Here is a 14,361-nt window from a genome sequence, read left to right on the forward strand (position 1 = left end):
CCTATCTCCTTGTACTAAGGTCAAATCTAAGTGGATTAAGGAACTCCACATAAAACCAGAGACACTGAAACTTATAGAGGAGAAAGTAGGGAAAAGCAGGGGCTTAATCTTGATATGACATCTGGGAGAGCCCATGCAGAGCTGACTTCAGGATGTCATGAGGATGAGGTGCAGTTGATGGTGAAGGATGAAGACTTGTGATGTTTGGTGGAGTGGCTATCCTAAGGAAAAACAATGGAAACCATTCATAGTACTCTCAGCAATATTGCTTTGTGTGTGTGGAACGTGTGTGGTGGAGGGATTATGTCTACTGCTGAAGCAAAAAAGGTCAACATTTTTTTTAGAAAGTTTATTTTAGAATGCCAGTATACGGGACTATAGATTGTTTAAACATTTTTGCTCCTCAACAATTTGGACCCTGGTGTTGCTCTCTTTCCAGTTAGCTTTGCTACTTTGTATCAGTTCCACACAGCAAAGTGATCTTTAGTTAAAATTAAGTAACAGTAAGTTTTCATTGTTGATACTCAGTAGGCCAAGGTAAGCTCATGTCAGAAGAGCTACACATCCTCTGACTTGTGGGCCTGGTTTGTCTATCACATTTTCTTCTATCTCTCTTCACACACTCAATCTCTTCTAGATATTTTTCTACCTGCTTTCTTTTTCCATTTCCTCTAAGGTATTTCTAAAAACAAACAAATAAACAAACAACCACCAAAAACCCACACACTGAAGTCCTATATATTTTTACATCCATACCACTTTAAGTAACATTCTATATTACTCTCGGTTATTAAGTAATAAAGTCCATTTATTTCAGTGTAGTTGACACCCAGGCTATCATTTCCATCCAGATTTAACTCACTCCGTAAAATAGGCGACCTCACCTTGAAACCCAATTACTGCTCTTGATGTGTTCTTTATTTGAGGTTGTTTACTATTTGATAGTTTTCAAAAATTTTCATTTCTCTTCATTTCTGTCAAATTGCTTAAAAAAAAAAAGGCAGCTCCTCTTGTGAACACAGATGTGGAGTGGTTACCTAGTAACAGCACTTCCGGTCTGAGCTGGACTGCTATAAGGTACAGAGAGCTCTCTGTTGAGTGAGAGTGCATCAAAGCTATTTCTATCATGCAAAGGCGGAGGTGCATGCTTGCAATGCAGGGTGAAGGAGGAACTCAGTGTCTGTTTCAGGTTTTCGAAATCCTTTCTTTTCTGGTGAATGGAGAATGTCTCTGCTCTGTTCTGGGTTTTAGGGATCAAAGAATTGCAGAGCTCTGTGGTCCCTCGGCTTCCATAGTGTTTTCTTTCCTCTTTGAGTCTGCCAGCTTCTGAACTTTCTAGCAAAGGATTTCTAGGTTTTCATTGTTATGATATGTGAGGTCTACCTGCTTTGGCTGGACTGACATCCACCCAATGTTCTCTGCGGCTTTCAACTTGGCTTGATCACCTTCTCATTTCACCTACATTGTTAGGAGACCATCCATCCGCTCAAGTTATCCTCGTGCTTTCTTATTTAGTTTTAGAGGAGAAGAGCATTTCAAGATGCAGCCTGTGCTTGCTTGAGGACACTATGTAGTGAGCACAAAAACCACTGTAGTTTTGTTTTTAAGACAAAGTCATCTTTTGATTCTAATGAAGAAAATAAGATGGTATCTATTCTGTTGCCAAGTCAGGATCATTTCCAGATGATTAGACTTGAAAAAAAAAAACAAAAACAAAACCAAATATTTAGACCAGTGGTTCCCACCTCTGGGTCATAACCCTTTTGGGTCAGTTTGTAATAATGAAAATAAATCCTGCATATCAAATATTTACATTATGATTCATAACAGTAGCAAAATGACAGTAATGAAGTAGCAATGGGATAATTTTATGGTTCGGGGTCAGCATAACACGAGGAAGTATATTAAAGGGTCGCAACAAGGTTGACAACTACGATCTAGCTAGTTCCTATGTTATCACAGTGTAAGTTGGATATATCTGGAGAAAGTAGGTTGATTACTATATATAAAGTGAATATGTTTTATGAATATATGTTAGATTCCTCTCACAGTCTTGATGGTTTACTCTTCTGAATCACAGAGTCATATGACTTACTTTTATTTACATCGGGCAGGGTGGTGGCTTCAAGAGTTATAGAAGTCCCTCTCACATCTGTGGCACTGTAGAATTCAGTGAAGTGAAAGTCACACTCACCTGGAGGCTCTCAGCCCTCTAGCATAAATGAATTTCCATAGGTATCCTGAGACTTTTGGAAACTGACCACTAAATCTTATACGAGACTTGCTAAGTCCTCTGAATAAGTCCCAGTTTTCAGCTCATATCAGCAGTTGAGAATAGATCCATGGTTATCTTAAAGCATCCAGAGTTGTATCAGGGACTGTCCTGAGTGCTGTTAGCATGACAAGCAATACACACTTGTGGTTTCATGTGTGGAGTGTCTAATGGCTTACTCTTCTGTGTTCATTCACAAATACAGTATGCATTAAAATATAAAGCCTCCTTTTATTCTGGCGGGTATGCATTAGAAAGATGAAGATGCCGTGTAGCATGCATGACTGATCTGAATTTTATTTCTTTGTTTTGTTTTCAGGGTGCTCGGGGATTTGATGGAGAGCCTGGACCTCAGGGCATTCCAGGTGCAGCTGTGAGTAGTTTTTCTTTTACAAACAAACAAATAACAAAAGACAAACAAAACAACAACAAAAACCAAAACAGTGACTTTTTAAAGGCAGTGCTGCTTTCCCCACTCCTCTTCTAGAATCCCCTCTCTTCTCCCCCCACCTCTGCTTTTCACTCCTTTATATTGATATATCATCTTGCTATGCAACCCTGGCTGGCCTTAGACTTGCAGTAATCCTCCTGCTCCAGCCTCCCAAATGCTGAGATTACAACGAACACTATTAGTCACAAAATACATATTTCTAAGAGTCTCCTAGATTAAACAATGCTATCTATATAATATATAAGTAGCTTGTACATGCAAGTAATTAAAGTGGAAAAATAGAAGCCAGGTCTGGTAGTAGAGGCTGTAATAACAGCTACTCCAGAGTTCAAGGTGAAAGATGCCCAAATTCAAGGCATGCTTGGACGACAGGGTGAGTTCAAGGCTAGTCTGACCATCTCAGTGAGACTCTGCCATTACAAGAGGTGGGGGAACAGGGTGGCTAGGGGCATAGTTTAGCAGCAGAGTGCTTTCTTCCATTAGGTAAAAGGCCCTGGGTTCCATTCCTAGAGCCAGTGAATTAATAGAAAAATGAGCAAAGACACTAGGCACACAAATGGTGCACAGAGGCAAAATATCCATACACATTGAAAAACAAGTTAGTCATTCTCAATGTGGATGAAGCTTCCTAATCATAAAACACTCCTAAATAAGTAACTTTTGTTCACATTGGGAACTTCTACGTTTATACAGGGTGATCAAGGACAGCGAGGCCCTCCAGGAGAAACAGGTCCTAAGGGAGACAGAGTGAGTACAAAATTAGTTTGAATCCTTGCAAAACTTCCTGTTCTTCTGAGTTATCTATTGTTTTTTTTTTCCTATTTGGCATGGCCTGGGCATTTTAATCATTGAAGATGTCTTATTTCTTTTATCTCTTCTGCCCTACAGGGCATTCAAGGTTCCCGAGGAATTCCTGGATCCCCGGGGCCAAAAGGAGACACGGTATGTCCCGAGCTGTGGGTGTCAAGTATAGTTTCCAGGATAATTACTGACTTGCAGTGGGACTGCAGGAAAGAAGGCTACGTCTTGTTCTAAGACACAGTGTGCTCTTTGTGTGTCTTATAGGGCTTGCCAGGTGTAGATGGCCGAGATGGAATACCAGGAATGCCTGGGACAAAGGTAGATGTGTGGACTGGGTTTGCCTGAATGGGGATCTCTCTGCTGTGGATAAGTATGCTTGGCATTCCATTATAACATTACCAGGTTTGCTTAGAGAGCTCTGCCATTTCCCTCTCTCTCTCTTTCAATTGTAAACTGAAATGTCAATTGCAAAATTATTATTAAAATAGCATACTTATTTTCTTGGCTTAGCAACTCCATGAAATAGCCCCACTGATGAGTGTAGGCTGAAGGAAATTCTATGTTTGAATATGTGTCCTTTGTCCTACCCACCACTGACCCTGACCTAAGTAATTTAAAAGTGTGCCTAAGTTTAGCTGCTGGGAAGCTATTTTACCTAAAATGCATGTACTTGTCTTTCTTAGAAGAACACAGCAGTTCATAAAGTCTGATTGTGTGATAATGAACTTGCTTTCAGGGTGAAGCAGGGAAGCCTGGACCCCCCGGGGACGTGGGATTGCAGGGCTTACCAGTATGTGCTAATCTTTTGTTTCTTACATGTTCATGTTTGATGTGTGTGACAAAAACAAAGATGAATTTGGAGGGATAGATACATTATGCAATTTGAGGAAAATATGGTTTCTTTTCTTTTCTTTTTAGTTCTATTATTTTAATTTTCATTTTTTTTAAAATTTTGTTTTCCCCTTAGGATTAGCTAGCTGGTCATTTACCCAAGAGTCATAAAAAGAACAGTACATTCTGCTTATGCACTATTAAATTTATTGTTTGGGTCTGCCTTTTCTGTTATCTTCCTTAAATAGTCCAGAGCCAGGGCTGGAGAGATGGCTCAGTGGATAAGAGGATTGACTGTTCTTCCAGAGGTCCTGAGTTCAATTCCCAGCAACCACATGGCGGCTCACAACACAGCTCTCGCTCTTGTCTTACTTTTAGCCAGTCTTGGAGTTCTTGTTAGCAGAGCTGAGATAGGAGAGCGAAATAGTTCTCAGGGACAGGGTGACAAAGGTTCCCAGTCTTGGGCTATAGGATAGTTGAATAGTTGAAACATTAAAATCAGTATTCTTTATTAATGTATGGCCAAAAATTCATATGTTGTTTGTGTTTTTGAGTTTTTGTGTTTGCGTCTTTGAAAGTGAATCTTTTTGGTTAACAAAGGATACTTGGTAGCATCAAGTAGTGGCTCCCAATCTGTTATGGCATATGGCATTTTTCTATCTGCCAGGGATATTACAGACTTCCCTATACCAACAGGAGCAAAAAGGGGACTTGATTATTCTGTACAAGAAACAATGTTACATTCCTAGAGCATCTGTCCTGCCCTAAGATTGGTCTGTTGATGTGAAGATGGGGCCAAATCCTTATTTGAAGACCATTCCAGAAAATAACTTTAGCTTGGAGATTTTCTTTAAGGTTGTTCAGCCTTAACACACTTAACAAGGCACGGGAAAGCCTCACGCTACACACCACGTGAAGCTCCGCTATGAGGCAGCATCTCTGCAGGCTGTCTTCAAGGTTGCCATGGTCCCTTCTGCCTCTTCTCAGAAGGAGGGTTTGGCATTTGTTGGTTCCTCAGATGAGGCAGTTAAACTCAGAATCTGTGTGTATTCCTTTAGGGCGTCCCTGGAATCCCTGGTGCAAAAGGTGTTGCTGGTGAAAAGGTAAAAACCAAATTGAGCTTGCAGCTAATATTTTGCTTTATGCCTTTATGAGTTTATTCTTGTTATAATTTTTAATATACCCAGCCTGCATTTTATTTCATATTTAACTTCAGGGAGAAATCAGAAAGCAAAATCCTTTAAAGTGTCCATGTGCTAATCTCTTTTCCAGCTGTGGAAAATGGCTGATGAGACTGTCTTCCTGGAATTGTTATTCTTTGCTGGTATAACACAGAGACAGCTCCATAGTTTCCGACTATTTAAAATTAGGAAGATATGATTAAGCTATAGAATTTATGTCACACTATATTCTATAGAGAATTCAAGAACAAGTCATTTGAAACAACAGGCCAAAGAAGTAAAACAAGCACGATAAAACAGAGCTTTTCTTTAGAGTAAACTAGATAAAACTTGATAAAGCAGAACTTGAGGCTGGGGAGGTGGTGCTGTCTGGGAAGCGCTTGCCTGAGTTGGATCCCTAGAACCCCATGTGAAAGGCCAGGTGTAGAAGTGTGTGCCTACCATCTTAGAAGGATGCTTTCACTTCAGTGAACAGTCAGCTTAGAGTTTGACAAATTCCAGGCCAATGCTATACTCCATCTCAATAAACACAAATGTGGAGGAATACACTCTGGCCTTCACAAACACCCAGCGGCACTCACATCCCACACATACCTGTACATGCACACACATGTGAACATGTGATTACATGTGTATGCAAACACATAGGCAAGAAAGAGAGGCTGTATTCTCCCAGGTTCTCACCATGTAACCAGGAGCTGAATGCTATTTACTAGAAGCAATGCCTGGTGTGCATAAGGAAGGCTGATGACTATATTCACTGTCTGAATTATTCTAAATGCTGTCTTTTGTCTTTAGGGTAACACGGGTGCTCCAGGGAAGCCCGGTCAGTTGGGAAGTTCAGGAAAACCAGTAAGACTATGTTTATGCTTTTCTGTCAATTAAGATTGATAGCTACCAGGAATAGTTGGCTCATTGTATCTCTGTCTGCTTTCCTTTCCACAGGGCCAACAAGGGCCCCCAGGAGAGGTTGGACCTCGGGGACCCAGGGGCCTTCCAGTGAGTACTCTTCTCCCATGCCTTCCTTTTGAGGATGTCACTGAGTGTCCTTTACTATGGCTGCATGGATGATTGTTAATGTTTGAGCATGTGCAGATCTATCTGGCCCAGAGAGGCAGCAAAATGAGGATACTAATTTATATATCTGGTGTATCTTCTTTTCCAAAACTGGAACCAAAATGATGTGTTTAAAAGAAGCATAAAGGGGTTTTTATTTTCTTCTTATGCTGGAAGTATTTTAGTGTGGTTAAAAACCTTTAGTAAAGCCGGGCGTGGTGGCGCATGCCTTTAATCCCAGCACTCGGAAGGCAGAGGCAGGCGGATTTCTGAGTTCGAGGCCAGCCTGGTCTACAAAGTGAGTTCCAGGACAGCCAGGGCTATACAGAGAAACCCTGTCTCGAAAAACCAAAAAAAAAAAAAAAAAACCTTTAGTAAAATGTAGTTCACATGCTATATGAATTAACCACTTAATATGCATGACATTAATTTTTAGCATATTCACAAAATTATGTAGCCATCGCCATGATTAATTTCATAATATTTTTTTATCACCCACTAAAGAAACCCTGCTCTCACATTCAGGCATTCAGCTCCCAACCTTCCGGCTCTATGCACTCCTAGGTCCTCTTTCTGTCCCTATGGCTGATTCTGAAAGTTTTATATGAACAGATCTATACACTATGCTTCTGCCTTGGTATACACTCTACACTCTACACTATGCCTTGGTATAATGTTTTCACCTGTCCATCAGGTATAGGAATTTGGCTTGTCTCCACTTTTGGCTGCTATTAACATGTGTATTCATACCTTTTCTGTGAATGCCTTTTAATTCCCTTGAGTGCTTAGGAGTGACTCTGCATTTATGCTCTGAGATGCTTCTCTACTTCTTAATAGAGCTCCTGCTCTAGCCACGCCCTCTGCTCACTCATTGTTCCCTTTCAGGGTTGGAACCTGTGAATTTCTAACTGAAACACTTGCCGAGGATTATTGGCAAGGAACCAGAGGTTAAAGCCAGATCACAGTTCTTCTTCTTCTTTTTTTAATATTTATTTATTATATATGAATACACTGTAGCTGTCTTCAGACACCCCATTACAGATGGTTGTGAGCCACCATGTGGTTGCTGGGAATTGAACGCAGGACCTCTGGAAGAGCAGTCAGTGCTCTTAACCATTGATCCATCTCTCCAGCCCCCAGATCACAGTTCTTAAGCAGTAAACATGCTGTATGATGGACTGACCCAGGGAGGTATACAAGTGTTGAGGAATTAGTATTTTAAGACTGCTTACAGTTAAATCCACTTTTTATTTTGAGCAGAAAGCTGTGTATGATTGAATGAGCATTGACTGTACACCTATTGTTTATCAGGAAATGCACTGAAAATTCACACACACAAAACACACACATGCATGTGTATACGGGTGTCATGTGTGTGGAGGCCTGCGTGGCATGCATGGAAACCCAAGATGGCCAACAGAAATCCTTATCTGTGGAGTAGAAGCACCTCTAATTGATGAGGACTGCTCTGTGTAGTTCTTAGCTCACTGATTATAAAAGAAAGGTTAGTTCACTCCTTTGATTCTCTAGTGATTTCCTGGGAACCACTCTGTCACACTTTCTCTGCTTGGTTTATTATTGGTCTGAGAGGCTCCTGGCCCTGGTGTGGTACTGTGTTTTACTGGCTCCTAGCCAGCCACCCTCCAGGCTTCTCAGAGCTTGCCAGGCTTTTGGATGAGTGGGGTTACGTTTGCTCTACTCTCTTGCTTCTGACCGGGAATAGCACCCTGCTCGTTTTCCTCCTTCTGAACATCATATGCTTTTCCTGGAGACCTTCACTCCACCCCAGCACAACAGCCTCAAGCACAGAGGTCTCCATATGGGGACCATATGGTGTGTTGTTGAATATTCTAAGCCACTCCCCATCCTGCCCAGCCCTCAGCAGTGGTGTGTGAAGCAGATAGGAGTGATGGTAAGCATTCAGATAGAGCTTTCTCTGCCTACATATAAAGAAATGTTTAAATCTGCACAAGATAATATGAGTCTATCATATCACAAAATTGAATCCTTTAAAAAAATCCTTGTAACAAACTGAAAGTTATTCCCTGAGGTAGACCTCATGTAATTTTCCAATTTAATAGGAAAATAAATGGATAAAAAATGGTTTAGAGAAATAAGAATTGATCTTTTGAATAAAACCAGCATCCTTTCTTTTTGTTACTGCCAGAGAGAAACACTTAGTATACAGAACAGGCTGAACGTAATGATGTATAATTTCTCACTTCTGAAATGCAGCTAACATGCACCAAAGATATTCTTTATGCTTCAGCTAGTTAGCTAGGTAATTTTGGAAATGTGTGAAATATGAGAGCCACGACAAGTTAAACCAATGGTATAGAGTCAATTCTTTTGGAAAGCAATGCTGGTAACATTTAGTCTAACTAAATGTAATGCTTTTTTTTGTGTGTGTGTGATCTTTATAAATGTTCCTTTGTAAGGGAAGTGGCATCGACTTGAATTATTTGGTGTCTGTTTCTCTCTGTACTCTCATGCCAATACTGCCATGGCATGGCTTGAAGTTGGTACTTTTTTGCCAAATTCTCCTGGCACGAGAGACTCAGAATCAAAGGTGAAGAGGGCTGAGGAGATAGGGAATATTGGAATATGGAGCAAAATGCTAGGAGACAACCACGCAATGCAGACCTAAAGGACTCCATGGGGTTATCTGTAGCCACAGCTGGGACAGAGGCTCTGCATCTTCTCTAAAGCCTTGAATGCCTTTTAAGGATGTGTCGGCTGATGGGTTTGAAGTTCTCAGAGATGCTGAGAGAAACAAAGGGCCTTTTAGTACATTCTCACACATCAGCTGGCAGAATTCCATCTTCATCCAGGTTCCTTTTGATTCTCTTCCTATAAATGGGAACTCTTATGGGGTGTGTAAATATTAGCCATGGGGAGGAGCATTTCTGTCCCTGCCTCCATTGGCCACACTGAGAGTGGTGACCACAAGATGCTGGAGTACAAGGCTCTGTCATCTACTTAGCACAGGCTCAGTGGATGGTGGCTTGCCTAGTTGTTCTTAGAATGTGGTTAGGCTCCATTTTTAGGTTGGCTATTTATATCTTGGTTCCTCATCTTTTTCTTCTGACATAAAAATCTAGAATTTACATGAGTGTGTGCATGCACGTGCATGCATGTGTGTGTGTTGCCCTTAGCATTTTGGTTGTAACTCCATTGAATTCTGTTATGAAAATGAACATGGTAGACTTCCCCAGTAAAGATAATATTTCTCTAGAAATAGATACATTCTAAATAGCCTGGAGCTTGTAACATGGAAATGCAGAAGAACAAAGAACCTACCTGTTTGTGCAGTAGTAGACACATCTACATGTCACAGGTTCCTCCCTGGTCCTACATAGATACTGACTCCCCCTGGGTACATCCATCTACCAGTGCAGGTATTGACAGTAGTGCTCTGAGCCATCTGTGGGCACTCAGCCTTGCCTTGCCTGGGATGTGAAGGACTTGCAGGACAAACACTAAGGAGCTACGAATGATGAGAAAATAAGATGCCGGCAGAGACAATCCTTGTGTTTGACTCTTGAGATAGTTAGTCTGCCCAAGCATAAACTAAAGGCTCTAGAGTCCTAATATTTGAATTTCTTCATCTCGTTATACTAACCATTCTTAACTTTGATACAGTAGCACAATTCTTTTATATAGAAGGGAATGCTTGAGACTAAGTGAATGCAGGAGTTAGGAATTAAGCTTCATTCTGATATTTCTTTTTCCTCATCAGTGATATCAGTTTTTAAGATTAAAGTCTTGTTAGACCAATGTCTTTGAGACTCTGCATCACAGTGCAGCTGGGAACTATTTGAGAATGCCAGTGAGACACACACACACACACACACACACACACACACACAGATGAGAAGCCATCTTGGAAGATCTATTCCAAATTAATTGGAGCAGAAGCTAAAGTTCCCCTTTGTTGCAATTTTTAAAAAGTAAACTTATTTGTAGGCGATGTCATACATGTGTCTAATGTACTGTGACCACACATACTCCATACCTGTCTTATCCTCTACTCCACTCCTCCATAAAGACCTGCCCCCTTTACTGTTTTCTGATTCTGTCTTTGTTGAGTGACTTGATGAGTATAACCAGAGCCATCTGCTTGAGCTTAGGTGTGATGCAGTCCCCTGGAGCATGGGGGGGGGGGAACGTGACTTAAAACTGCCTAGACTATGGAAGATGATGACTCTCCTTTTTCTAGTATTCTTCCTTAGTCAATAGTTCCTATGGGAAGGGTGGGCCATGAGCCTCTCCTGTGGTGGGTATCTGGAGGGAGGGCAGAAGACAATCTTAATTGATGGATAGAAAAAGGAACTGTTGCAGTGGCCATTTCCATCTGGATTTACATCCTCCTGGGGTACTACTTCTGGGCTTCCAAGTCACCCATGGAATTAAGGACCAATGTATTGTTCCAAATGCTTAACCTGACAGGTTGTTAATATAAAAATTTTTGAAAAGTACTTACGAGCATTGAGTTTCAGTCACTCATAAGTCATTTGAAAGGGCCATAATGAAATTATAGCCCACAGCCAGAGACTGTTATAATGTGGTAACCTTTAGGGAAATTGAAGGTTTATGGATCTTGATACCTTGTCCAACCTACAGATATAGGCCAGAATAATACAACCTTACCAAAAGCCTTTAGAATCATGAATTATTAAAATGGAACTGTTATACCAGTTTAAAGGAAAACTAACTCAAATTAGTCCTTGCGGTTTCATGATAAACCTTGAAGGAATTGCGATTGTCTATCTACTTGTGTTCCACTGCATTATACTGAGCTGCAAACAACATTAGGTATATAACAGGTTTTAGTCAGATTGTATAAAACTATGCTGGGTTCTCAAGGAAAGAAGTAAAAGTCACATACCCCCTTTTCTTAAAAATGTCTTTTCTTTAAAGTTTAGGGTTTCAAGTAGAATAGAAAACTTAGATTTCAAATAATAAAATTTGAGATGGGCCCACGAGATATAACATTAGCATTGCTGTTGTCAGACCTTCATGGTGAGTCACACTTAACAAAGTCTGCAATCCTTGGAGACATATTTAGATCTAGAATGAGTGAAACAAGAAATTTTATCTCAGAAAGTTTATAAATGTCTACCATCTGTGTCTTCTGGAGGTTGCAGCAATCATTTAAAGGCAAGCATCTCTGCCCTGTGTTTCCCTTTTATGCTTTTTGGAGGCACACAATCATTTGCCAGCTGCTTCTTTAAGGCATCTGTAGACCCGAGAGCTTACACAGACACTGCAGCATGCTCAATGAGTGGGTATGGAATACCCTAAGAACATGTCTAAGTGAGAGCATAAAAGTGTATATATGAATAGTCATAATGTAAAACAGGATGTGACTTACATGCTGAAAATTACTAACATCATTGTGTGTACAGGCAGTGAACATTTCTGGTGTTCTGGCCTGGCATCCCGTGAACAGCACAAGCAGGCTCCATGAGCAGTGCACAGAAGGTGACTGGTTAGACTCTTGACAGGATGGTTTGAGCCTTCAGTTGGAGTGATGGGAGATTTTGGCAACACCTATATTTTACCAAAAGCTTGGATGAAATGTTATTTCTTTTCATATAATAATGAAGCATTTAACTCTGGGCTGATGATCTAGCTGATGACAATATATATGCTTTCACAGGGCAGTCGAGGCCCAGTAGGACCAGAAGGGTCTCCAGGCATACCAGGGAAACTGGTAAGTAAGGTTTCCACTCTACATGTTTGCTTCCTGCAAAGCAGATATGCTTTTTTTTTTTTTTTAAGGAAAGGAGAGAAAAATTGCAAAAGATCATCTAATTAACTGTATATATGGTTTTTATTTTAGTTGTTATGTGAGTGTGTGAAGCTGTCGATATGGAATTTCCAACTGTATCTATGATAGTTGCCATAAGTATTTTAATCAGCGTGGCTTGTAGAATGCATTCGAAAACCCAGAGAGGCATGAAGTGCCATGGCTGGCATCTGCCTCTTAGTGGAATGGAGGGAACTGTGGATGAATGGTGGCCTTTGCTTCTTGTGTAGCTTCTGTTTACACAGCAGGAGAAGCAACAGCGGGCTGCCGTTCTGCCAGGCATTGGCTGAAAGGGTCCACTGTTGCTGAGCTGTGCAGAGGGAATTCAGAGATGGGGTGGAAGGTGGGAGGCCACCCACCCCTCTTCTCCTGGGATGCAGGAGTGAGGCAGCACTAAATCAACCACACACTAACTTTACATATGAGTTGATACCCCGGCCCCCTCCCCCCAACCCCCACCCTGCCCTCGCCCGTCTGTCTTGCCAACTTTGAGCATCGAGGACATAGTGACTCTGAAGATTTTCTGTTTGTTTTCCAGGGATCTGTTGGCAGCCCTGGCCTTCCTGGCTTGCCTGGGCCCCCTGGACTTCCTGGAATGAAAGGAGACAGGGTAAGCTATACAGAGGTCTACATGGTTTTGTGTGTGTTCCCCCTCTTTTAAATCTGGAATGTTTACTCCTTCTTTGTTGAGAAATCAAGGTTGCTTTACCCAGTGAAGACTCTCTCTACTGACTATCATAAAGAAATAGAGTGAAAGAAATATAGTGTTAAATTACTGAGAATTGACACTCAAGACAAAACAAAACTAACTTTCCAGAAGGAAGAAAAATAAAGGGTGAGGAGGAAAAAAAATCAATTGCAGTTATAGTTTTTATTTAGTTCTAAATTTCTATTCCTACCAGTAAAAGTTCATTCATATGAATATGACCAGAGAATGCTCTCATGTTACCAGAGCTTTGGGAAACAATTGTGACGAGACCCTCTGGTCCTCAATTAAGTGGTGAGAATCAGGGAGCTCTCTTCCATCACCTTATCCATCAGCTCATTCAAGGATACTGGCTCATCTGAAATGATGCTGAAAATTGTCAAATTTTATTTACTCCAGGGTGTATTCGGTGAACCGGGTCCCAAGGGTGAACAGGTAAGTGTTGAGTGTGGTTAGCGGAAGGGTGAACAGGTAAGCATTGCATGTGGTTTGCGGTGTTGGGTATTCACCACTTTAAGTACAAGGAGGGGCTGTCTGGCTTGTGGGTGTGGTGTATCAGTGAAGGCACACAGCTGTTCTCAGTGTGCTTTATAGTGAGGGAAAACCATAGTGAAGTTTGGTGTGCAGCCAGACTGTTTTTGGAGGCTGGCACTAATGACTGTTTCCTGGACTATACAGTATTCTTTCTTTGAAGTGGGTAGCCCTGTCTCTCTAGCTTGCTGAATTTTATTCAGATGACACAGACTTTTGAAGCCACAGAAGAGCATCTAATCAAGATGCTTTTTGATCGAGACCTCAGCCAATAAAATGTGTAAATGGAGTTGGCCTGTGTCTGGATTCCTCTTTCTACTGTAGAATGACACTTTCCGGGGTTATTGAATTTTAAAACTGCTAGATAGAATTGTTAATCTAACTAAATGATTCAAACTCAATTAGCTGAAACCTGCCAGGTCTCTCTGGAGTCCCCAGTCTACTCTTTTCTCATAGGATTAGCCTGTTGTCATGGAATTGAGAGCTCCTGAATGATCCTTGGGGCATTTGGCTGCTCATAAATGCTTATCAATGTTGACAGGTTAAAGTTGAACCGTGAACGGAGAGCTGGAAAACATGTGACATTTTATCTTAAAATTTTAGGGTGCCTCTGGTGAAGAAGGCGAAGCAGGAGCAAGGGGTGACCTTGTAAGACATTTTTTAAAAAAATTGGTTAATATAAAACTTTACAATTGTTGAAAAAAAATATAATACTTCTTT

General features: G+C 41.0%; 1 protein-coding gene across 2 annotated transcripts in view; it reads left to right on the forward strand.

Annotated features, from left to right (window-relative positions):
* Col9a1 (collagen type IX alpha 1 chain) overlaps positions 1–14,361 on the forward strand; it is a 75,992-nt gene that overhangs the window by 41,083 nt on the left and 20,548 nt on the right. For both annotated transcript variants that reach the window (XM_021157330.1, XM_021157337.1), the window contains 12 exons: positions 2,592–2,645; positions 3,417–3,470; positions 3,612–3,665; positions 3,789–3,842; positions 4,261–4,314; positions 5,414–5,458; positions 6,335–6,388; positions 6,482–6,535; positions 12,255–12,308; positions 12,943–13,014; positions 13,510–13,545; positions 14,245–14,289. In XM_021157330.1, the coding sequence (XP_021012989.1) occupies positions 2,592–2,645; positions 3,417–3,470; positions 3,612–3,665; positions 3,789–3,842; positions 4,261–4,314; positions 5,414–5,458; positions 6,335–6,388; positions 6,482–6,535; positions 12,255–12,308; positions 12,943–13,014; positions 13,510–13,545; positions 14,245–14,289 (630 nt within the window). The remainder of the gene's footprint in view (positions 1–2,591; positions 2,646–3,416; positions 3,471–3,611; positions 3,666–3,788; positions 3,843–4,260; positions 4,315–5,413; positions 5,459–6,334; positions 6,389–6,481; positions 6,536–12,254; positions 12,309–12,942; positions 13,015–13,509; positions 13,546–14,244; positions 14,290–14,361) is intronic.

This window comes from Mus caroli, chromosome 1 (assembly GCF_900094665.2).
Source record: "Mus caroli chromosome 1, CAROLI_EIJ_v1.1, whole genome shotgun sequence".
Classification (NCBI taxonomy): Eukaryota; Metazoa; Chordata; class Mammalia; order Rodentia; family Muridae; genus Mus; species Mus caroli.